The 25,248-nt window shown below is 38.6% G+C and overlaps 1 protein-coding gene across 3 annotated transcripts in view; it reads left to right on the top strand.

Annotated features, from left to right (window-relative positions):
* topbp1 (DNA topoisomerase II binding protein 1) overlaps positions 1-17,836 on the top strand; it is a 91,806-nt gene extending 73,970 nt beyond the window's left edge. For 2 of the 3 annotated variants that reach the window (XM_039753461.1, XM_039753463.1), the window contains 10 exons: positions 2,949-3,060; positions 7,596-7,785; positions 8,748-8,968; positions 11,270-11,430; positions 11,960-12,065; positions 13,127-13,290; positions 13,683-13,823; positions 14,140-14,229; positions 15,094-15,255; positions 17,561-17,836. In XM_039753461.1, coding sequence (XP_039609395.1) covers positions 2,949-3,060; positions 7,596-7,785; positions 8,748-8,968; positions 11,270-11,430; positions 11,960-12,065; positions 13,127-13,290; positions 13,683-13,823; positions 14,140-14,229; positions 15,094-15,255; positions 17,561-17,707 — 1,494 coding nt within the window. In that variant the 3' untranslated portion in view covers positions 17,708-17,836. The remainder of the gene's footprint in view (positions 1-2,948; positions 3,061-7,595; positions 7,786-8,747; positions 8,969-11,269; positions 11,431-11,959; positions 12,066-13,126; positions 13,291-13,682; positions 13,824-14,139; positions 14,230-15,093; positions 15,256-17,560) is intronic. The other variant, XM_039753462.1, reaches the window with a different exon arrangement.
* The last annotated feature ends 7,412 nt before the right edge of the window (positions 17,837-25,248 follow it).

Raw genomic sequence — 25,248 nt, 5'->3', positions numbered from 1 at the left:
ACACAAGAAAGGGTATACAAAATAGATTTTTAAAAATGATGTCTTCAAGGTGGTGGCCTTCATTAGTGACACACTCTTTAAGATGATTTTTGAATGCTCACATGATTCATTGGCGAATAATGTCTGAGAGCTTCAAGTTTTCGAGATAGGTATGTGTATACCTTTGACTTCAGATAGCCCCATAAGAAGAAATCACACAGAGCGAGATCAGGCGAACATGAAGGCCACCTGACATCACCATGCGGGGAGATCAGCTTCCCTGGAAACATCTCCTGCAAAACTTACAAGGATCTCCGTGCCATATGAGCTGTTGCTCCATACTATTGAAACCAGGTATTTACCACATCAATTTTTCCCAGTTGGGGCTGCAAAAAGTTGTCCTGCATTTAAATGTAATGTTCTGAATTGATGGTGACCGTTGCTCATCCATTAACCCAACCACAAATGTAAGGACCTACAATGCCAAATTCTGCAAAGGCACACCAAACTGTTACACACACTGTGCAGGGGTCTCTGATGAAGTTCACGAGGTTTGGTTTCAGCCCAGTAGCGAAAGTTTTGCTTATTTATGCAACCATTCAAATGAAAAATGTTTTTTAAACCTTCAATTATGATGATAGTATAATAAGAGGCAACCTGACAAAACTAACGGAGAAGAAGCAGCATGAAATTAAATACTGCAAATGACCAAAGATGAGTTCTATAAAAGCGTATTCTTTCTACTCAAAAAACAAAAAATAAATATTTCACAATAAGTATAGTGCTGTAATGTGGAGTATATGATTCAAATATGCATGTTGTTTTATACATCTTATATATAAATGTCTACATGTGGAAGTGTGTGTGTGTGGTATGTCTGTGCAGCCCAGATGTGAGAGATGGAGTCGGGGTAAGGGCTCCACCACCGAGTAAATAAACTTGCTTAGCCGCTAATGACAGATGCAAGGCCAGCCACATCAGCAAAATGAAACCTCAGAAGAAAGACTTAGCTGCTAATACAGATTTGAGGCAAGCACATCAGCAAATCGAATCCTCCTAGGAGAGAGTCGCCAAGAGTAGTTCCTTTCAATTACCTGACATCTCTACATTTTGGTTTTTTGTTGTTTTTTTTCCTGATGATTTCAATATTTTCAAGGACCCTGGGCTTTTTACAGCAAGGGCTTACACAGCTTGTGTAACTGCTCAAAATAATTGAAGGAAAACTTTGAAAACACATCAGATCTCAATGTGGAAAAAAAAATCATGCCGGATATCTATACTGATGTGGAGTGGGTAATGTATTAGGAATGAAAGGACGGTAGCCACATCATTTGATGGAAATGATAATTATCAACCTACAGATGGCTGAATTCAAATATACTCCGAAAATCAAAGTGAAAAACTGATGCAGCAGGCTAGTCCATTTTGCCGAAATTTCATTGCAGCAACTCAAAATCATACCCGCTAGTTTGTATGGTCCCCACGTGCTTGTATGCACGCCTGACAACATCAGGACATGCTCCTAATGACACAACAGATTGTGTCCTAGGGGATCTCCTCCCAGATCTGGACCATGACTTCACTGAGCTTCTGGACAGTCTGAGTTGCAACCTGGCTACATTGGATGGACTGAAACATAATGTCCCAGAGGTGTTCTATTGGATTTAGATCAGGCGAGCTTGGGGACCAGTCAATGGTATCAATTCCTTCATCCTCCAGCAACTGCCTACATACTCTCGCCACATGAGGCCGGGTATTGTTGTGCACCAGAAGGAACCCAGGACCCACTGCACCAGCATAGTGTCTAAAAATGTGTCCAAGGATTTCATCCCGATACCTAATGGCAGTCATGGTGCCGGTGTCTAGCCTGTAGAGGTCTGTGCGTCACTCCATGGACATGACTGCACAGACCATCACTGACCCACTACCAAACCGGTCATGCTGAACGATGTTCCAGGCAGCATAGTGTTCTCCATGGCTTCTCCAGACCCTTTCACGTCTGTCTCATGTGCTCAGGGTGAACCTGCTCTCATCTTTGAAAAGCACAGGGTGCCAGTAGTGGACCTGCCAAGTATGGTGTTCTATGGCAAATGCCAGTCGAGTTCCACGATGCTAGGCAGTGATCACAGGGCCCACTAGAGGATGTTGGACCCTCAGGCCGACCTCATGAAGTCTGTCTCTGATTGTTTGTTCAGAGACGTTCACACCAGTGGCCTGCTGGCGGTCAATTTGTAGGGCTCTCGTAATGATTATCCTGTTCCTATTTTTTAGAGCGTTAGGCAGCTGCTTAGAGGAGTCTATGGCTGCTGATTGTTAGAACAAGGTTTGAGGACTCAGAGAATTGATACAGCTTTGCAATTTGCATCATTTAAGGTTTCCTAATGATGAGTATGAAGGAGCCGTAGCCCTAACAGCCTAATAAAGACCTGAGACCTAAAATAATGTGGTGATGCATATGTTAGTTAAATTATGGTAAATTTTGATAGTGCTGTGAATTTTTTTTAACAATGATATTTTGTTCCACATCTTGCAAATTCTGTTTATTACTAATCATGAAATATGCATAAGCATGGAATGACATTTATGATGCAATACTTGAAGTAACTGTGTAGATAGCCTTCCAATAACATTTTTCTGAAATTTATTATATTACATCAATGTTCTCCATACATGGTTAATCTCTTTAAAAAAAAAAAAAAAAAAATGAAAAAAAAGTCACCACTTCAGGTATATCAGTGTATCCTAATACAATAGAGTAAAAATCAAATTGAATTGGGATACCAGTGCTAATACCCAGCCCTAATCATAACTGTAAAATGAGGCACTTTTTTTGTAAAAATGAAACAAGAGGTGATAATTCGCTTCTGTAGGGCTTTTCAAGCTGAATTATTTGTTTAATTATTCCTGATGTTTTCATAGCGTTCATTTGATATACATGATGCCTAACAAAAGGATTTTATTCATTTTAGTTGCTTGTAATCCCTTTGGAAGATGAGGGCATAAATAAGAATATTGGAAGCAGTGAAGACATTCATAAGCAACTTAATAAGAAAACCAACAATTTAAATCTGGACAAAGGAGGTAGGATAATAATATATAATGTTACATGCAAACAATGAAATGCTGCATGAACTCTCATTTGGGTTAGGCAAATATGTGAAATAGGTCAGTGACCTGACACTGATAATATGAATACTTTTTAGCTTTTAAAAAAATGTTGTCAGCTTGAAGTCAAAGCATAATATTCTAAGATTTGAGATTAAGGTTTTAGCATTAGTGAGGATTCCGTAGTACTCAGGAAAAGCATATATTTAAGACCTCCAGCATATAAACTGGTATAAGCAACAGCTCATTATGAGCACTGGGAAAATTGCAATAGATTAAGGAAAAAGCCTGCATTCTTTCTTACTCGTGTGTAACATCATATTGCATTCTCTTTTGACATTATGCTTTGCAGTAAAAACAAATGTAAAAATTTACAAGGAATTTCAATTAATCAAAACTGTCTCAAGTTAAATCAACTCAGTTAAAGGAATAAATTGGGTCAACTAATTGAACACATCAGTGTAAAAAATTTGCAGTAATAAAGGAAATCGGGAAGTGCAAGTATTTTTGACAGCACTGTATCACTAATCCTAAACCATATACTGATTGCAGATTGACCTTGTACAGTATTGTGATTGTGTACCTCGTTAAAGGAGCAGCAGGATTTCTGGGCAAGTACTGGTTACTCCCTACATGTGGTAACAATCGGTCATATTCTTCATATGACTGGGTTTTGGGGTAGGGTGGCAAGACAGAAGCTTTTTCTCACAAAGATAAGCATCCAAGCTCCGATAAACATTGCCATATCGTTATTTGGCCATAATTACAAAATGTATGTTTGGTGCAAAAATAACAGAATAGAACTCCATACCCACAGTGAAACATGGTGAAGGCAGCATCATGCCTTGGAGTTATTTTTCTTCAGCTGGAACTGGTGCTTTAGTGAAGGTCAGTGGAATCATGAATAGCTCCAAGTATCGGTCTATTTTGGTACAAAACCATCATCATCTGCTAGGAAGCCGAAGATGATGAGGAACTTCACCTTTCAACATGACAATAACCCAAACCATACATCAAAATCAACAAAGTAATAACTTCAACCAATGAGGACCAATGTTCTGGAATGGCCCAGCCAGAGCCCAGACCTTAATCCAATTGAAAAATCTGTGGGGTGACCTGAAAAGAGCTTTGCACAGGAGATGCCCTTGTACTTTGACAGATGTGGATGTTTTTTGTGAGGAGGATTAGACAAAAATTGGCAAGTCCAGATGTGTCATACAGACTCTTACCCAAAAAAGACTGAGTGTAGTAATAAAATCGAAAGGTGCTTCAACTAAGTATTAGTTTAAGGGGTGTACACACTAATGCAACCAGGTTTTTGGATGAAGGAATAAGTTCTGACGGGATCTATCTTGGTTTATTTTTTTTATTACACAAAATCTGTGATTTTAGCAGGGATGTGTAGACTTTATTTCCACTGTATGACCCAGGCACATCACAAAGTGCTTTTCCCAGAATAAGAAACACATAAGTTTTAATAGTAAGTAACACACATGAATATGTGTACTGCGCACCAAGTGAACATAGATTCATTTTAAATCAGTATATGTGATTAGGAATGGCTTTTTTGCCCATCCCTCATTATGTTGAAATGTAGTCTGCAGTTACCTTGCTGACTTTCTTAGCGGGAGAAGTGACATTTCCTTTTTTGAACAAGAGCAGTGTCTTTTGGCTTGTAAGATGGCAATGCAGTCTGAAGGCATTGGTGAAGAGTACTGTCAGTTAGGGAGCAATGAGAATCACATTTTTTTTTTCTCAGTTCATATGTGAAAAGCTTGATTCACACATGTATGATGATCCAAACATACTAAGCACGATGATTGCCACTTTCCTAACATTAGGGAACTGATCAGTCCAAAACTTTACAGGCCTGTAAGTTCAAAGCTCATATGCCATGGTTACAGATGACTGCATGTCAACAAGTTCAAGTATGAATTTCCCATCATCAATGGAACAGACCACTCTGCTCATCATCTCTGTAGACAGAGCAAATCCATGTAGTCGACCAGCAAATTTCTTTTTTAGCTTTACAAAGAAATCTGTCATCACATCCATGATTTGTGCTGGAGATGAACTTCATTTGCGGAGCATTGCAAAATGCGACATTCAGCCTGTGCTCAAGTCAGTCACGAAAAAGTCCATTTTGACTTAGAATGTGTGCATCTGTTCCACAAGTTTGACAAGTTTTGTCTCTGCCTTGTAGTCCCACATTTAGGTCAATCAGGTGTTTGAATATATCGATCAGAAAGTAGACATCCATCGGCCATGAAGTTGTTGTCCAGTATGCAATTCAAGTGTGTTTATCCCCTTTTTTTGCTTTCTGCTGCAGAGGAAAGTTATGATCTCCTCTTTGAGATCACAGAATCTCTTCAGTGCTTTGCCTTTGGACAGCCACCTGATGTCATTGTGCAAAAGCAGGTTGTCGTACTCGGCAGACATTTCTAATAAGAACATGTTGAATAACAGTGTTGGAGGTTTGATGTGGAGTGAATAAAATTAATTGTAGCCATCATGCTGTCCATTATTATTTTGCACACATCACCGTCTGATACACAGTGCAGTGTAAGGATGTCATCTGAAGTGCAACAGTGGACCAATGTGTTACCAAATCACTCACTTTTCCTGCCATGATTAGAGCCCCATCTGTCACAAGCATGCACACATGCTTCATTTCCAGAGCATTGTCTTTGAAAAGAGCTGGAAGTTTCTCAGACTACCTCAGTAGTTCCTCTCAACCATTTGCCGTCAAAAGAATGGATATACAGTAATCCCTCCTCAATCGCGGGGTTGCGTTCCAGAACCCCCTGCGATAGATGAAAATCCGCGAAGTAGAAACCATATGTTTGTATGGTTATTTTTATATATTTTAAGCCCTTATAAACTCTCCCACACTGTTAACATTATTAGAGCCCTCTAGACATGAAATAACACCCTTTAGTCAAAAGTTTAAACTGTGCTCCATGATAAGACAGAGATGACAGTTCTTTCTCATAATTAAAAGAATGCAAATATATATTCTCTTCAAAGGAATGCGTGTCAGGAGCAGAGAATGTCAGAGAGAGAGAGAGCACGTGAGAGAAAAGCAAAAAATCAATACATGCTTTTGGGCTTTTAAGTATGTCCGTATCCTCTAGGCAAACAGCCTCTGTGCAAACAGCCCCTCCGCTCACACCCCCTCCGTCAGGCGCAGAGAATGTCAGAGAGTGAGAGAGACAGAGAAAAGCAAACAATCAAGCACAGCGCAGGAAGCATATCGTATATCATTGAGGAGTTTTAGTTAATACGTAATACATGCTCTAATTGGGTAGCTTCTAAGCCATCCGCCAGTAGCATCCCTTGTATGAAATCAACTGGGCAAACAAACTGAGGAAGCATGTACCATAAATTAAAAGACCCATTGTCCGCAGAAATCCGCAAACCAGCGAAAAATCCGTTATATATATGTAGATACGCTTACATTTAAAATCCGCGATGGAGTGAAGCCGTGAAAGTCCAATCGTGATATAGCGAGGGATCGCTGTACTGTAAATGCGCAATTGTGTCTCATCAGTTTTGCCTGTGGGCTCGTTTACAGCTATTGACATGACATCCGCTTTCTTTAGGTCTTCTTCTAACAGCGTTTCAAACACATCTGTAGCAAGAATTTCAAAAGAGTTCAGAAACCTCACAATATGAAGAAGAAAAGGATGATTCGGCTCCTGTGCTGCCCACAACATTCTTCCACATTTAGATAATGTTTGCATTGAATTCCTCCCACCTAATTGCACAGCAGTGCTTCAGCCATTGGATTTGGGCATCATTCACACCCTGATAGTGTATTATTGCAAGGAAATGCTGAGAAAAATTCTCATCAGCATAACTTGTAGGCAGGAAGAGATTAAAATTAACGCGAAAGAAGCTATTGAAATGATTGCAAATGCCTTGGCGCAAGTTAAAGAAAGCATTATAGTAACAAATACAGAATCTCATTACAACAAAATTTTCATTACAACAAAATATTTTTTAGGTCCCTGGGAGTTCGTTGTAACGGAATTTTACCTGTAATATTACATGGTACAAGGCTAGGATAGTCTTGGAGTTGTTCAGGAAACAATAGTGAATTCATGTAGTGTAGCGGCACCACCAATCACTTGTTATCAACCCAGTTGATCATCTGTGAGATAAGATGGGAAGGCTTTTAGAAAATGTAGACTACACTAGATTTTGAAACAAGTCAGCAACACTGTGTTGCATCTTCTGCAGATCTTTGTGCCTTTTACCCATGGGGGAAAAAAGCTATTTTAATGACAAACAATGGTCAGTTTTGCTGTACTATAGATGTTCCTAATAAAGTTACTTTTTGGCTTTCTATATGAAAATTGTATATAACTTACTAAACTTTGGAGAAATAGTTTTTTTTTTTTTTTTTTTACTTGGTTCTTGCTTTTAGGGTGAAATGAAATTATTTAAACTTATATTTATATAATGAAGTTATAAGACAAAAAGTCTTATTATTGCTAGACTTTCTGCAGATCTTACAGAAGCATTAGAGATACGAGAGAATCTCCAACGACAACTTCAGGAGATAATGTCTGCAACAACTTTGCCCAAGGGTCGTCGTTCTTCTCTGGCTTTGACTTCTGTGGATAATTCATCACGAACTCCAGACAGTGTGAGCCGATCTAGTTTAAATGGTCGCAGTAGGGTTTTGGAAGCTTTAAGGTACGCTATTATGTATGTAAGTGTTTTTGTTTTTGTTTCCTGTAATGGCACTTGATATGTATTTTAATATTTCGCTATACAAATCAAATGGATTTCGATACAGAGGTTCCAGCTTTTAGAATTATATCAGGATATCTGAACATCACCTGTTTTAAGAAAAATACTGTTCATCACTAAGTATAATCCAGTTCACCTCTTTGTTATACAATTACCTTACGCAATGAATTTTTTTGGGAAAGTAAAATCTCACTTTCAGAGAAGATGATTGGCAATACAGTACTTAACAGAACAACACTAGACCGTTGCATTTCTAAACATATCAATAAAAACAATAAATAACTAAACCTGCATGAAAAATAGATACTAGATATTAACATAACATCTATAAGGCAGATTACGTCACAAAAAGACAGTAAAGTTAAATCTCCATTAAGGACTGTATTGCAAGCGCTTCCCCCATCAAAGTCTTGCTCACTGGTCAAATGGGTAAGTGTATGGAGTGAATATTTTTGTAAACTGTGGGTAGAAGTTGAATGAGTTGGTATTGAAGCATTCAGCGCTGGGTAACAGGAAGGTGCCAGCGAGTTTTACTGTAAATCTGTGTAGATGGAATGTGCTTTCTTAAGGCGTATCTTCTTGTACATGTCCTGTATGTTGTGTTTTAACCATCTTCTGTGATGCTGTTGGGCTCATCCCTCACACTTTGTAAATGTATAATGTAAGGGTGTGGTTTGGAGGGTGGTGGGGTCATAAAATGGATATAGTTACGGTTCACAAATGAGTAGGACAGTTATTTGTGTTTCTTACTCAGGGGTACACAATGAGTTGATAGAGGGAAGTAAAGTGACTAGTTCTTGAGTTGGCATGTTGTCTGTATGTACCAACGTTTTCTAAAATTTGTGGTTCCTCCTAAGTTACATATTTAAAGTGATTTGTATTTATTTATGGAATTCTTTTGGTAGACAATCTCGTCAGACTGTCTTGGAAAATACAGAGCCATCACAGAATGAGCAGATTATTTGGGATGACCCTACAGCCAGAGAAGAGAGAGCAAGATTAGCCAACAACCTACAGTGGCCTGGTAGCCCATCCCAGCATTCCGAGCCTATGCCTCTCCTGAAACCGGAAGATGATCTCCATCAGTATAAAGACTTGCTGACAGATTCTGAGTTGGCTGAAATTCGTAAGATGCTTGAATTTGTATTTCTGACTGTGTTTCTTTCTCTCATAATTATTTGAAGGCATATTTTAAATTCAGGTGTCCATTCTTGTAATGACTTATGCCTTTCATCATAGTGTTTATTTTACTTGATATGCAGTAACATTGAAACATTATTACACCTTCATTTATTCAACACACACCTTACAATGCAACCTAAATGCATCATCAGTGATGTAACCTGGGATCATTGGGTGTTTCTGGTCTTTCAACATTATCCACCCTCACCCAAGTGACCCAGCCAGGGGTGATTTAGCCCCTGACTTGTGTCTAAGTAGCTTATATGGTCCACAGATCGCTCCTTATGATCCACTGTCATCTTGATGCTTTCTCAGCAGCATCAGTGATGTTCCTGATGGCTTTCTTATTGTGCAGTCCCCTGATCCCCAACTCCTAGAGGGCCCTACATAGTGACTGGCCTGCAAATCCTCAGCAGGCCTCAAAAGGTTAGCAGAGGGACTTCATCCCCTGTTTCAGCATTCACCTGCGAGCTCCTCGTACTTAGCTCTCTTCCTCTTGAATGCCACTCCCATCTGGTCTTCCCAGGGCACAATCAATTCCTGCGGGCCCATCTGCCTTGATACTTGTGGCACAAGAACCATGTCAGGCCAGAGCATAGTCACAGAGATGGTTTCTGGAAATTTCAGCTGTCTTCCCAGGTTAATATTGTGCTTTATTTGTTGTTGGTGCTTTCTAAGAGAGATCCCTATGCTGATGGCCTCTACGATAACCCTTGGCACCTGGTCGTGGTGCCATTAATAATGCCCCTCTCAGAGCTTCTGGGCAACAACTTAAAATAGGTTCCAGGGATCCTCTTCCCTGGCACAGTAGGCATGCAGGGGTTTCTGTCAGTCCCCAGGAGAAGAGATTAGTTGGGCTGGGGAGGACATCATATCTGACTGGATAGGAATTTATTCTGGTGTGGCTTAACTTTCCACAACTTTGACCACAAGATCTTCTGGTCCATTACCTGCTCCCATTGAGTCCACGGCCCTTGCTGTCACATCCCAACCATACTGCAGGTGCAGGTTTCCTCCACCCCTGCACAGACGTCTTCATCAAGCAGCCAAAGTCTTTCCTTTTCCCAGTCTTTGTTGTCCCGAACTCTTAGGATGCTAACAAGTCCTATTCCATTCTATGTTGTTTTTTAAAAAAAGTTAAATTGATTTTTATTTTTAAAAGTCCTTCCTTTTTGGGGCAATTACTTTATATTAAGGTTAAGGTGTAGTGGCGATCTTAACTTTTTTTTTAAAAAAAGAAAAAATTAATTAATTAGTTAATAAAGAAAAAGAATATGTCAGTGAGAATTGAGTATAAAAATCCACACTGGTGCACTTTGTAGTTTGGACCAGAAAAGACAAGAAAAGTTGATTTTGAGTATACTAAAGGCATGTGTGTTTTTTGGTTTGCAAGTTTATTTCTGAAATTCCAAAATGGGAGCATAAAGTCTATTGAACATCAAATGCAGTGGCATTTTAATTTAAGCACATTATAGTAATCCCTTGCAATTTGTGAGGTTACTGGTGCAAGAATCCTGCGAATATGAAAATTCTTGAATATGTTTTGGGCCCATGATTGTGATTACTGTAAGGTACAAAAAGTTATGAGAAATGCAGGATAGAATGATCACTGCACAAGAAAATCACATGTCCCCCAGACAAAATGCATAGTTCAGAAGTTCTTTAGTGAGCTGTAACTTTTTACAAAATGTAACCTGTTATAATAAATGTGTAATTTTGTAGTAGTAAATGACAAAAATTATCATTTTACAGATACAAAAGAACTTCAACAAAAAAATAAACACCGTGAAGTCCAGTGTAGCAGATGATGGTTGTGTAGTTATGAAATGATATTCCCTGTGAACAGCCTCTCAGGAGTTATGTGAAGTTATGTCCTACCCTTATGCTGATGTATATAAGATTTTTTGAAGTTGGGAGCACTCCCAGGCGAAGATTTTTGTATCGTACTGTAGATAAAATTACATAAACAAGCTGGCACAGGACAAGAACGTAAAGCCAGAGAAAACTGTAATCCAGTGGGTGTAATTGTAATTGTAAATAATTTCCATTTAATTATTGTTGCCAAACCCACACACTGGTGGATCTGTGAATCATAAACCATAAAGGGCCAATCTGTGTTTTTATAAGAAATTTTATAAATCAGTCATTAAGTAAGTTTTGCAAGTGTTCTGTTTCTTGCTATTTCTTGCCGAGTGATATTGGAGTTCTCTTTAATATATACATTTTTAATTTGTTTAATTCCCAGAAGTCTCTGATCAGAATGAGACAGAAAATAAAGCTGCAAAGGCTCAAACTGAGGAGCTTGATGGATCAATCTCAAAAGAGCATGTTCCCCTTACTCCACAGGCTCCCAGTATTGCATTTCCTCTAGCAAATCCTCCTGTTGCTCCACAGCCAAAGGATCAGGTAGGAAGTTACTTTTAATAGGCTTCCAACTTTTATATTAGGATCTGGTGGTAAAAGAATTTTCATATCACTCGGGAAGCTTAATATATAAGTGGGGGGAGTGGTTCATCATTATAATGTGAAATGAGTGTGGAAAATATTACTATTTCTACCTAAGAAATGCCTCAACATACGTAATTTTAATCAGAGAGGAGACAATATGTATTTCACCAAAAATGAAATTGTTTGTTATAGTACTGATACTGTAACAAAAAAAAATCTCTATATAGGAGGACCTTTTTCTTTTTCTTTTAGTTGCTTAAAACGTTTTTTTTTTTTCAACATTATCATTTTACATTTATTGCTAAATAGCCAATAAACGCTTTAATGCTTAGTTTGTTAGTCCCTGGAAATATGCAGTAACTTAGGAACATTATTTAAACATTAGTCCAACTATTTCTGAATGTATGGGTGATATTTCATAATGCGGTGGTGAAGTGCAAATGTGTATCTTTGGATATTTTTGGTATTCACTGTCTTATCCTTTTAGACAGAAGAAGAGAATCAAGAAGAAGAACTTTTTCAGCCAAGGTTTCAACTTTCTTCTCTCAATCCACAAGAAAGGATTAGTTACTGTCATCTAATTGAAGAACTTGGTATCTCTTGAAATTTATTTAATAATTAATTTTATGTATGCACAAAAACAGAAATATTTTTAGGGTTTAGGGAAATTGAGGACTTTGATGGCTTTTTAATAATCATGAAACTTTTTTAAAGGATTTTTTTGCATCAGTTTCATTTGTTAGCCCTATAATATCATAAAAGTGGACTGAAAGCCAAAGAACACCGTTGTTACACAGTAAATAGTTTACTTGTATAAATGCGACTTTTTTGTCTAATAGGTGAACATTTACTTATTTGCACAGCTGTCAGAACATAATACTGGTACACCATTTCAATGTATTCGCCGTCAGTTTAGCATAGGAAACATCAAGTTGGTCAATAACTTAGCATGTACCAAAAATATTGATTGTAGTTATAATATCCCATGTTTTGACCTTTTTCCACATAACACGTCCTTACCACATAAACTTACCATCTTTAATATGGTCATGTACTCCATTTAGTGCAATTATCATAAATGCTATGTTGACTGTTGTTATTATATAGCCTGAATATTTTTTTTTTTATTATTATTATTGGTGTTTGATGCAGCCTCAAATAGTTATGTGCCATTTTGTATCACTTAGACTTAAAATTTCAAGAAGTTTTTTTTTTTTTTAAATCATCTCATAAAAGAATTAGCAGCAGAGTTAAATCTGTGTTTGTACATGGTCATATATAGGAAAATAAGAGTCGAGTTTTACATTATCAACTAAATATTTATTGTGTTTCTTATCTGCAAAAAATTATCTTTGTGATCCAGAATATAAATAAAAGAAACCTATCATGGTTTTCACAAATACATTCGTAATAGCTATACAAATTGTTGAATTGGTTGAATGTTAAAATACTCTTTTTGGCAGTATTCAAGTGAGTCCCATCAGATCCTACTTTTAATCATAAAACATGAGCTTGGACTTTGTGGTCAGTGGGATTTATCTTACAATATTGCATTTTTCCACTGAATGGTTTTTGACTTTTCATTATAGCTCATTGTAGAATGAAATTTCAGCTTGTATTTCATGTTTTGTTTTGCTGCTGTTTCATGTTACAGGAGGAATTGTGTTAGAAAAGCAATGCTTTGATCCAAGTTGTACCCACATTATTGTGGGTCAACCAATGAGGAATGAGAAGTACCTGGCTGCAATGGCAGCAGGGAAGTGGATTTTGCATCGGTCATACCTGGAGGCCTGTAGAGCAGTAGGACATTTTATTGAGGTGAGAGGATAATGTCTTCTGACTTATGATTGTTTTAGGAAATGAATGTCCTACATTGGCTTCTGTCTGACTATCCCTTTCAATAACTGGAAAGAGTGCCTTAAGTATTGTTTATCTGTTGTAATAGGAGTGATCTGTCTTTCTGGCATACAAATTACAGAGGCTTAAGTTAGTTTTCCTTCATATGCTGAGCATGATGTCATTTACCACATTTTTTCTTTATAATAAAGTGAAAAAAGCATAATTGCTCATGATTAAGTAAGCAACATCAGTGGCTTCAATGACCATGAATTCCCCGTTTTGAATTTTTCACAGTTTCTTCTGAACTTTAAATAAAATCCATACAATCTCCCGCTCCTTTTCCAGTTTGTTTTCCTTTTTCTAATTCACAGGAGAATGACTATGAGTGGGGTAGCAGCTGTATACTTGATGCCCTCTCTGGAATCAATATTCAGCAGAGGAGACTGGCACTTGCTGCAATGCGATGGAGAAAGTGCCTCCAAAGCAAAAACATTAATGGAAGTAATGGAGAGGTATTGAAGCATTTTATGAATAACCATTTTTAACTTTTCTGCCTCACAGCTCCCAAATCCCAAACTTGTCTGTATATGAGGTTAATTGATGACTTGAAATTTGTACTTGGGGGCAAATGGAGTGGGATTTAAGAAGGTGTGTCCTGCAGGGACTGGCACGCAGTTCAAGCTGGTTTCTTGCCTTGCTTCAGCTTTTGATGTGCTGGGGCTGCTGTTCTTCATGAACTAAAAAAAGAAATTGGATAAAATTTGTTCAGAAAATCAATGTTTTTTTCCTGCCCATTAAAAAAAAATTCTTTTTTTTTTTATCTAATAGGGAGCCTTTAGTGGCTGGAAGGTTATTTTAATTGTTGATCAAGCCAAAGAAGCAGGATTCAGGCGACTTCTGCAGTCTGGTGGAGCCAAGGTAATTATTTTCCTTTCTTACTTCTCTTATCCAGTTTTGTGGAAGGTGGGACACTTTTCTTAGGAGCATGTGACAGATTGTTGACAAAGGTGCAACTGTAGGAAATAACTTCTGTTATCCATAAAATTTCACAGCTATTTCAGGTTTTCTTGGAGATGCCTAATGATATCACTTCTATCTCATCGGCTATAAACAGTTAAGCAGTATCAAGAACGTATCTATGTTTAAGATTGACAGATGACATTTAGAGAGTCCCAGAATAGGAGTAAGGATTCTCTGAAACCCCTGCTTGGATGATGTATAGTTGGAATTTATTCTAGTGGACAAGAGGGATGCATTATTGTGACTTGGAGTTGCACACAGCAAAACTCTCAACTGATTACCACTTTGTATTAAGCTGGCTTACATCAATGTAGTGCCCATTAGACAGGTCTTGAAGAGTCTCTGTTCAGAACTGGTTTGATTCTCACCTGTAAAGGAGGAACTTCCCCTGCATCATAAGAGAGGTCAGAGCAGTTGCATGCTGGCCAAAATATTGTTGGTGTTTGTCATGGCAATAGTTTGATGCCTGAAGAATAACTTTTTAGATGGTTGGGTTATTTTGTAACAATCACTCAACCATCTGAATAGCTTTACAATGTCTGTCTTTAACATTTAAAGAATCAGACTATCAAAACTGAAATTGAAAGGTTTGCTTGGAAATTTTATAAATTGAGTATGGACTAAATAATATCTCTCCAATTTCTCATTGTAGAAAGTAAGAAACTACCTACTCATTCATATTTAGTAAATGTAAAATGTCTGGCTCAGTACTTTTGGGATATTATAATTAACTTTTTTTGTTAAATTTGTATATATTATTAGGTGTTTCCCACGTACTCACCTTCATTGTGTAAAGAGGCTACACATCTTTTTGCTGATTTTAGTAAGATGAAGCCAGATGATCCCATGGCTATTGTGGCTGAAGCTGTTGAACATAAAGTAAGCTGTCTTAAGCCAGAGTATATTGCTGACTTTCTTATGCAGGTGAGTACCCATAACCTTGGGAGTTTCATTTAGTTTGACAACATAGTTATGATGGCAGCTTAGTGAATGACCTTCATGATGTTCCAACCCACTTGAATACAGGCCTCCTTGGTGCAATTTAATGTATTTGTATTGCCAGTAGTTGATTTTTACCTAGTCGTGATTCATACTGGGGAAACTCGTCTTGCTCAAGCCATTCTGAAACTTTCTACTCAAAAAAGTCGTCACTGTGATTCAATAAAATATTATAAACTAATTTTCCTAATGGTGCTATACAAACCACTTTTTATGATTTGAGGGCAGAATTAGCCGTTGTTAAATTAGGGCAGACCCAGCTGCAGAAATTAGTTTGCTATTAAAATAAGCAGAAATAGGGCAGGTTCTGACTGAAGCATTTGGGATGTGCCTTTTTTCCCCCACAAACCCATCTGCATTATTTTGCTTATGGACTTTAGTATGGGGACATCCCAAAAAATAAAGGCATCAAACTCAGGCCATTAAAAAGATGAGAGAACCTGGTCTCCTTCAGTTTCTACATTATACTGAAATGCTGAAGCTTCACCTGTGTGTTTCCATTATTTTGCTCATGCACTGTTCTTTGATAGTAAAATTAAAATAAGTAAAGTAAAATAGCCAATGTTGTATGTTTTGTTCACTTCTGGAAAATTTGTAACAATAATGAACAGGAAAGTAAAGCCTCTTTTAGTTGCCTTTTTGAAATAAAGATGGGGCTTGTGACAAATGGATAAGGGGGAGAGGTGTATTCTTTAGGGGATATGAGCTTTCGAAAATTGACAGGTATGAATCCTCCAGAATTACACACAGCATTCTGTGATCCAGACCTGTTTTTTTATATTTGAATTTTTACCTGGTTATAAAATTAACTCCAATTTCCCCCGTGGACAAATAAAGTTTGGTCGTTCTGTCTGCTCACAAAAAGGCTCACCAGGGCTAAATCTCAGACCACACTTGATTTATAGTTTGAGACCAAGGCAGTTCTCAGAGCTGGAGAGAAAAGGACACCATGATATCAAAAACAAAATCATCTTGACTTTATCTCTCTATTATAAAAAAAAAATCCTGGGAGAGAGACTTGGGAGATGAGACGTGATCTTCTCGGAGGACAATTTGACGTCCTGCGAGAGACAATTTAATTTCACATGAGACAACATTTAAAATAGGTTCACGGACATCTAACCAAACAGTTGTTGGAATGCTTTTGGCAGACAGACATCATTTGCTCCCAGCTCTTAAAACAACAACAAGCAGAACATGCAGCTTGCTGGCAGCAAGAAGCCAGCAGATGATCCGACCGCTTCTCCTTAGCATGCGTGCAGCACCCACCCCCATTTCACAATGCGAGCAGCAGAGACGTGAAGTGGCAATATGACAGCTGCTGTACAGGCTTTGAAATGGTCGACGTGCAGTGCGACAAAAAGAACACACAGCTCGCCAGCAGCTGCAGGAAGACAGCAGATGATCTGACGGCATCTCCTTACCATGTGTTCAGCCCCCCCTTCACAACACGAGCAGCGTTATACATCCTGCAAGAAAGATTTAACCACACCCAGGGCTGGAAATAAAGGACAAGTATTGTTTTTATGAAAGCTTTTTAAAGTAAAAGTGAAAATAATGCATATGTAACAATTCCCATGAAAATAGCAATCTCTTTAATTTGTATATCCGGTAAACTAAACCCGGGGTGGGTGAGCGAAGCCTCTAGTTATTTTAAAAAACAAAGAATCTCAGTGTGAAGCTTTGTGTGCCTTGAATCATTTCATAATAGAGAAAATAGGGAAGTGTGGAAGCTTAAATGGTAGACTTGTACATAAATTGGTGCAGCAGTTAATATTAAAAACACACCTGTGAGTTGTGATCAGGGCTCACTTGCATTCTCTGAGTACTTTGAGTGCAAGTGTGTGTTGGGTTTTCATCAGTCTGCATGTTGCAGATGATTAAATCTCATTTTGTTTATTTACAAGTCATGTAAGAGTCAAATGGTGGTTACAACATATTTTAAAACTGTTTCACGGTACTTTAAAATTGAATGCAATTAATGTATCTTAGATGGGCATATCTGCCTTTGAATTAAAGCAAATTCTGTTATGTTAATTCACACCACTGCCAGCATATAAAATCCCATGTCTACAGTTCATGCTGATGTGTAAAGTTAATTAGAAGGTGCAGCTTTTCTAACATACAAACCAGCTGCACATTTCAGACTAACGAAAGGTGTTTCTATGGTGATGTCAGCCTGACTGCGTTCCCATCAGCCACACTCTTGATTTTTTTTTTTATTTTTAAGGATCCGGTGCCACCTGTAGAAAACTACTTTCTTCCAGAAGCTCAGGAGTTCATACAGATTGGAGGAGAGTCCAGCAAATCCACAACAACTCGCAAACGAAAGGGGTCTGGAGATATTTTAATTATGAAAAAGTCCAGAATGAACTGATTTTTTTTTTATTTTTAAGATTTAATATGTACACAATTATTTACTGGGTAGGATATGTATAAAATTAATGTAAAGATGTATGTATATTTGTAATATTTTGTGTAGAAAATAAACTCTTTCTGTCATTTGGCTGAAGTCTGATGGTCACGTTCTTTGTAGTTTCTGTTTAACAGTTCTGACTGAGTGACTTTGATATTCCTGGTAATATGATGACATCATTGCCACTTCAGGTGACTGAGAACTAGGGGTGTCACAAGAACCGATATGTTGCTACTAAAATTCTAAAAAATGTAATGCTACCAGAGAGTTACTACTGTACTTGTGTGTGAGTGCAAGTAGATTACTCTGAATCAATAATCGTAGAAAAAAGTGAGTTAAACAGCATATATAAATGGCTCAAAAAGGAAAACCGCAAAGGTCTTGTCTGTAAAGTGCTTTATGTTATGTTCTAGGCAGGAGAATTTCAGCACACAATTGTGGGAATTGTGCTTATTATTATTTAAAAAAAAAAAAAAAACCTAAATATATATAGATAGTATGCTTTTGTTACCGTCACCTTTATCCCATTATGAAGGTATTTCAAAAACAGATTTGTGCATGCCTTGAGAGGAAAATATTAGGACCAATCAGACTAAAATTAAAATTGTTTAACTTTTCGTAAGTTTGTTAGTGGAGATGAAATGATGGCGAGATTATTCATTTTTAATAATATGTCCTACACAGTCCTGATAACGAAATTGAGGTTTTTGCATTCATTTTCTCGAGTGCATCAAATACGTTTTCTAACCGGGTTATGCAATTGGAGGAGGCGCGAGGATAACTTCACACACCTAGCACTAACACATATAGGAATGTGCGATGTGGCTATTTGGTTAATCTATTCCAGTGATGAAATGAGCTGCTCCATTTGTTAATACTGGAATAAAATTAATTTAGTGCTTCAAAGTGCAGTGACTGTACCAGGTACCAGAATGGGCAAAACAGCTTACAGTCATGTGCCAACTTACGGCTTCATTTGGACATTTATTAGTCACAAAGTGTACAGGTCATTGCAGTTGATGCTCTGTGGGTCACCAGTAACTGTCGGTATGGGGTAGTTTAACATAAACTGATCTTGGAGTCTCGGCGGCTGCACACTGGGTCCATGTGAGGCAGGGAGAGCTTCTCGACCGCTGCGTTGTGCTGCCGCTGGGTTGCTGTTGCTTTACGAGTGTGTTACAGTGGAGTGCCATGTGAAGTTTCCCCATTGCTAAGTGAACTTGAACATTTCACCAAGATGGCAGTTTGCAATTGCTGCTTGTGGGTCATCATTGAATTTAAAAAGGCAAAATTGTGTTGTGGCATGGTAAAGGGTGAGCAACACTGATATATAAGGTAAGTGGTGTGGTCTGGATGCATAAGAATTGGCCACATGCAGCGGCCCTGGTCAAAATAAACTTTAAAGGGTCCTCTGACCAAGAATGGCCTAACTGTTTTCTCCTGGCCTCAGTTGGATGATGGCTGCCTAATTTCCAAGTACATCAGTTCTCGTGTATTTTTAAACAGGCTGACCTTGTGAAGTGTTTTGAAGACTGGAGTTTCTGACTTGTGTTCTTCATCATTCACGTGTCTACCGATTGATCTTCACACACAGGCGTTCTTATTAAAGGTCTCTGTGATTGTGTGGCTGACATAGCAGTTTCATTGCTGTGTTTGAACACATTCAAGTAAATTCCTGGGGAGCGGCCACGTTGAATTTGATGGGATGCTCAACTTCAGCTTTTCTCAGGTTTGCGGTCTCTGCAGTAGCAGCAGCAGCTTATACTGTTCAGTTCCTTGGATAATGTGGACGTAATTGTGACTTAAATATCGGGGTCTCATTACTTGTTTGACAGAACTTCATTGTACCTGACAAACCGATGGATGTTTAAACTTGGAGGGGTTTCATTTGATGACAGGGTGCAAAGTTTACTCCTGGCTGGCTGGCTGGCATGCGCATGTTTTTGCCTTTGTGCCCTTATGGCTTCAGCCCTGATTATTTTCTCATTTTTAAATGCATCCATCATCCACTTGATCCAACGTATTCAACTCAGGGTCACCTCAGCATTGCAAGGCAAGAACCATTTGTGTATAGGGTGCCATTTGTTCACAGGACTAACACACACATGGTTAGTTTAGACTCACCAGTTAGACTTGCCTACTGGTCTTTCCAAACACTGGAAGAACATGAACACCTCACACCATCAATGACCAGACCAGGATGCAAGTCTTTGACAGCAGCCCACTGTGCCATACCATGTCAGTTAGGCCCCCCTTCATTTTCTGTTTGCTTAGGGTGAGAAGGTCAACCATTCCTTGTGACATTTTTAGGTAGTTTGCTAAAAGTTTGTCTTTCACACTGAAACACCCAAATGAATGTGTCCATCTTACCTGTTGGGTCTGCACAGTTTACCGGCCAAGTGCACAGATTGTTTATGGAGCAAACCCAAAGGGAATTGAAAGGCCAAAGGAAAACTGGAAAAAACAAATTGGCTTAGGCTGTCTGGACACATGATGGAATACAACTGAGGAAATGTGGACTGGTGGTCCAGCAAAATGTTAAGGCACGATACCCATCAGCTAATGGTGAGAAGTTAGAAAAGATGACAAGACAAGGGGGTTGATGTCACTGCCTGATCTTGGGACTTTTATACATCCTTGTTTCCAAACAGCACTGTCTTCTCCATTGACTCTGCTAAGCGTGACCAGGGTATGTAATTAGCTGGTGCGATTATCACTGGTTGCAGTTGGCTCACTTGATCCCGTATATGTTGATCCCAATAAACGCACATTCACAGCAAAATTTACAAGCCCTTATGAACTAAGCACCGAAAAGATAATTGAACACAGAGTACACGTCTGAGAAACGACACAATTACAGCATCAGCCTAATTCTGTTTCTCATGCTTTGTAAAATATGACCTCACAATTGTCTCCTTCATTCACACTTGGTGCTTTGATAAAGATGTGTGCTCCATCAAATCCCTCCGATTAATCATCTATCGGGGTAAGTCAAGCCACACAGCAACCTACCTAAACAAGGAAAAGAAGAGCTAAACTGGGAACACGGCGAGTGGTCAGAAGTGCTGTAGACAATCGTAAAACCTATCAGCTAAACGAACAAATAAATTCGATTACCAGACCTGCTTGAATGACATGCGTGGCATCTACAATATTGGGAACAAACTAGCCTTTAGTCTCAGCCGTAAAACGCTAACATTTATGCAAACTTCTCCATCTGGTGACATTTTCCTGGGCAGAATTTGATGAAAGAGTTGCGTTTGTGTGTCAACTATTCAGTCAGGAAGTGGTGCAACATTTTCACATTTTGTTGTTTTTCTGCTTCTTAAAATAGTGCAGCTGGAACGAGAATTTGTGACAGGACATTTGCAGACTCTGATTGGATGATTTGCTCTTTAATTATTGCATCCTTAAAGTGTTAAACCTGCTCTGTTACATTGGTTGCCCCTGTCTTTTCTGGAACAAACAAATTCAGGGCGCATTCAAAAAAAGCAGGATTAGCGAGTTATCTGCTCTTCTGATTCTGGCTTTGTCTGTTCCAGAAACAGAGGTTACAGTGAATCCCAACTTGATTTAGCCGGATTTCCCACTAATCCTACACAGAGTGTGAAGTTCCCATTGTGTTGCACAGTGAAGTTGTACCCCTGACTGTGAGGGCACTATATAAATCAACGTGCAGTAATTCTGTCCTTTTAAATGTGTATGTAGGGAAAAGAAAAGCTAATTCCATGGTGGTGGATGGCTTTGGGTAGCTTAGTGACAACTGCATGTGAAGAGATGTCCGTCACACAGACCCTGGTGTTGTGCTGCAGTTGTCACCACAGAGTCCTTACAGTATACTGGATACATTAATTCTGCTCCCAAACAGAAGAACAGTAATGAAGCCTGGTTACACCCACCCTCCCCATGGCCTTGCTAGTTTATGCTTTTACTGGGTTACCAGTACCAGGTTACAATTAACAGTGTGTGAGAAGTTAAAAAAAAAAAAAAAACACAAATCCTGATAATTTTATAGAATTTCTAGGAGGTCATAAAAAAGTTTGTGCTTACTGGGACAAACGGTGGCAAAAGTAATGAAGGTGCAAAGTAAATATCAACTCCCCATCAACCTCCAGTGGTCAATACCTAACCCATACCGCATAAAACATGGCCAAACCTCCCCATCTTTAAGGCTCATGTGTCCGCTGTTGGGTTCAATGGCCATCAATGATGCGTCCTTGCTGAAGCAGAGCCCACTTAGGACCCTGTCATCGTATTTCACTCCCCAAAAAACAATAAAGGCTGTCGTCCAGCCAACCTGAAGTGAAGGCCTCAGATTTCATCTGCAGATATTGGCAAGCCAGCTTGATGCTCAGTGTGCTGCTCTCATTGAGCATTTTCTGTTCACATTGTTCCTGCTTTGCATGGCTTTAATAACGTGGTTATTGACAGAAACCCACTTTCTAAAATGCCATTCCTGTTAACAAAATCAGCTTAACACACATGGATTCCTACATGAGGAACCTGGTTATCTGGCCATGTAAAACTTTTAACCAGGTCTATGCAGGAGTCACAGGTGGAAGTGACCACAAAGGTACATTTCCTGAGGCAACTGCTTGGACAGTCACATTATTACTTCTCTTGGCTGGAATAATCAGTCTCAATATATAAGAAATTTCTGAATGTATGTTGATGAGCTGAACGTACTACGCGATCGGTGGTGACAAGTAAGTACATTACATAGTCGAATTACTTTGTAAATGCTTAAATGGGAGCGCTGACACTCCCATCATTTGTAAAAGTGACACATAACCTAACATGCTACTTATTTTATTGAAATAAGGAAACCCCTGTTATTCTTATCACAAAAGCACTCGGAGTAAGGCAGGCAGCCCGTGGACATGAAAGGTGAGTGCTGCATGCGACCCGCTGACATAAAGAAATGAATGAAAGTCTGCTCAGTTTTCTTGCAGCCAACAGTATTTGTCACAAACATCGTGAAACAGGCGATCGGAGACGCATGCGGCCAGTGTTCACTGTGAATCATTGTGGGCTCAGGTCGGAGCTTCAAAAGGGGATGAACTCTCTTTACTTCCCAGCACATGAAGTACTACCAGGGCTGACACGGATATGTAAGGCAAGGCGCCTTTGTGCAGAAACTCATTTGGCTCCCTTCATAAAAATTGCTTAGTAATTTCCGTATTCGGGCGGCATGGTGGCGCAGTGGTAGCGCTGCTGCCTCTCAGTTAGGAGACCCAGGTTCGCTTCCCGGGTCCTCCCTGCGTGGAGTTTGCATGTTCTCTGCGTGGGTTTCTTCCCACAGTCCAAAGACCTGCAGGTTAGGTGGATTGGCGATTCTAAATTGGCCCAAGTGTGTGCTTGGTGTGTGTATGTGAGTCCTGCAGTGGGTTGGCACCCTGCCCGGGATTGGTTCTGCCCTGTGTTGGCTGGGATTGGCTCCAGCAGACCCCGTGACCCTGTGTTCGGATTCAGTGGGTTGGAAGATGGATGGATGGATAGATGGATTTTCATATTCAATCTATACTGAGGCAACAGGACATTGAATCAAATATAATGATAAATCCTGAATCTTAAATGAAAAGGATGAAGAAATTCTGATGCATACACAATACTTATTTATTAATACGACATTAATATACAAAAATAATTACAGAAATGCTATTTATAATGGCACTTTTCTAGCCTTTGCACTGGCAAACCTTTTGATGATATTTATTTATCTGATTCTTCATTTTCTATTGCAATTATTAATGAATTTGACAACTGATCTTGGTTCAAGTCACTTTTTATAATTTTTAATTTAGAAAAACTTCTTTCTGCAGATGCAACTGTAACCGGCAGTGACAAATAAATTCTTAATGAGACAGCTGTATTTGGAAATTAATCAATTAATTATTGTAAATTAAATGCAGTACATCTTTCGCTGTCATATTTTATCCAAAACACATTGTACAGATTTTAATTCCTTGAAAAGAGATTGATCATCTGTATCATCTGTTCATTTTAAATACCATGTTTTAGGATTTCACTTTCATCCCAATTCGACAACAGACTTATTTGTAATATAACTTTAAACGTATCATTGTACTTCTATAAAAGTTGAAATCGTTCGCTTTTTGACATTACGGCTGAATCAATTACAGTATTACTAAAAAAAAATTCATTTTGCATCTGTAGAGCACTCATCTTTTGATTCATAATCAAAACATCTTCTTCTTCGTTCTCTTACATTATCATAAAATGTTTGTTCAACATCTGTTTCTTCTGCAATTTGTGCTGCACTTTTTATTATCGATTGAAATGATTCATCTGTCCTGAAGTCATTGAAGTAATCTTTAAGCATCTTTACATTTTCAAGAGCTTCAAGAGAGGTAATCAGGAACTTCCAGGAACCTTTAAACGTAGCTACCCATGGGATTAGAGAGGGTTGAGGGTTCTATAGACTTAAAGGAAAATCCAAGTTGAGATTCTTACAATATTTCAATCCAGTAATTATTACATTTCCAAGAAAGGGTACCAATACTGTACAATATGGCGGCACTCAATGGCTCTGAGAGGTGTACATTGACCCTCCTTTCTTTCTTTCTCCCTTCGTAAACACCACCCCTGGATTCAGCCGATGTTATCACAAAACTGCATCTGGTGGGAAAGCCCCTTTAAATACCACAGAAATAAAGACCAACATATAGTAACATTTGTGCTGTTGTTGCATCGATTCTAGTAAACCGGCTAATTCAGCACAACATTGTTGCTCCAAAGTTTGCTGTGGTTCTAGGAAAAAAGCGCATAACGGGAAAAAGCCACACACAAAAAATGAATACATTTTTTTCATTGTGACTTTTTTTCGGTCATCTTTTGGACTGTCTCTAGCTTAGCGCCCTTGTGCGGTGCACAATCTGCACACCCACTTGCGCCGACCCTGAGTACTACAGACATTTATGGAGCACGCATGTGGCGGGGTCTGCTCAGTTTCAGGAAGGTTCAGAAACAGTATGGGTTTAGGATTAAAAAGTGCGAGTTTTCAGTTCAAAGGAAAAAAAAGTAACACTCTATATAGTTAGTTATAAAATGATTGTAATGTATTTAGTTCCATTTTTGTAACTTAAATCCTTATATTGGCTCTCTGTTAAGTTCAGGGCAGATTTCAAAATCCTCCTTTTAACATATAAAGCATTAAATGGCCAAGGTCCGGCTTACTTGTCTGAACTTATGATTTACAAACCAGAGCGCACATTAAGATCTCAAGATTCCAAGGATTAATAAAATAACAGTGGGAGGTCGAGCTTTTACTTACAGTGTGTGTGTCTCTTACTTTTTCCTAAACTGTGGAATGGTCTTCCTGCTACAATAAGAGATGCCCCTTCGGTCTCAGCCTTTAAATCCCGGCTGAAGACTCACTACTTCAGTTTAGCATATCCTGACTAGAGCTGCTGATTAACTGTACAGACTGCATCTCTGTTGTTAGTCATTAGCACTAAAACATAAGTAACATGATAATTATA

This window comes from Polypterus senegalus, chromosome 5 (genome assembly GCF_016835505.1).
Source record: "Polypterus senegalus isolate Bchr_013 chromosome 5, ASM1683550v1, whole genome shotgun sequence".
In the NCBI taxonomy this organism is placed as follows: domain Eukaryota; kingdom Metazoa; phylum Chordata; class Cladistia; order Polypteriformes; family Polypteridae; genus Polypterus; species Polypterus senegalus.
The sequence above is the reverse complement of the archived record's forward strand: the minus strand, read 5'-3'. Positions and strand labels throughout refer to the sequence as shown.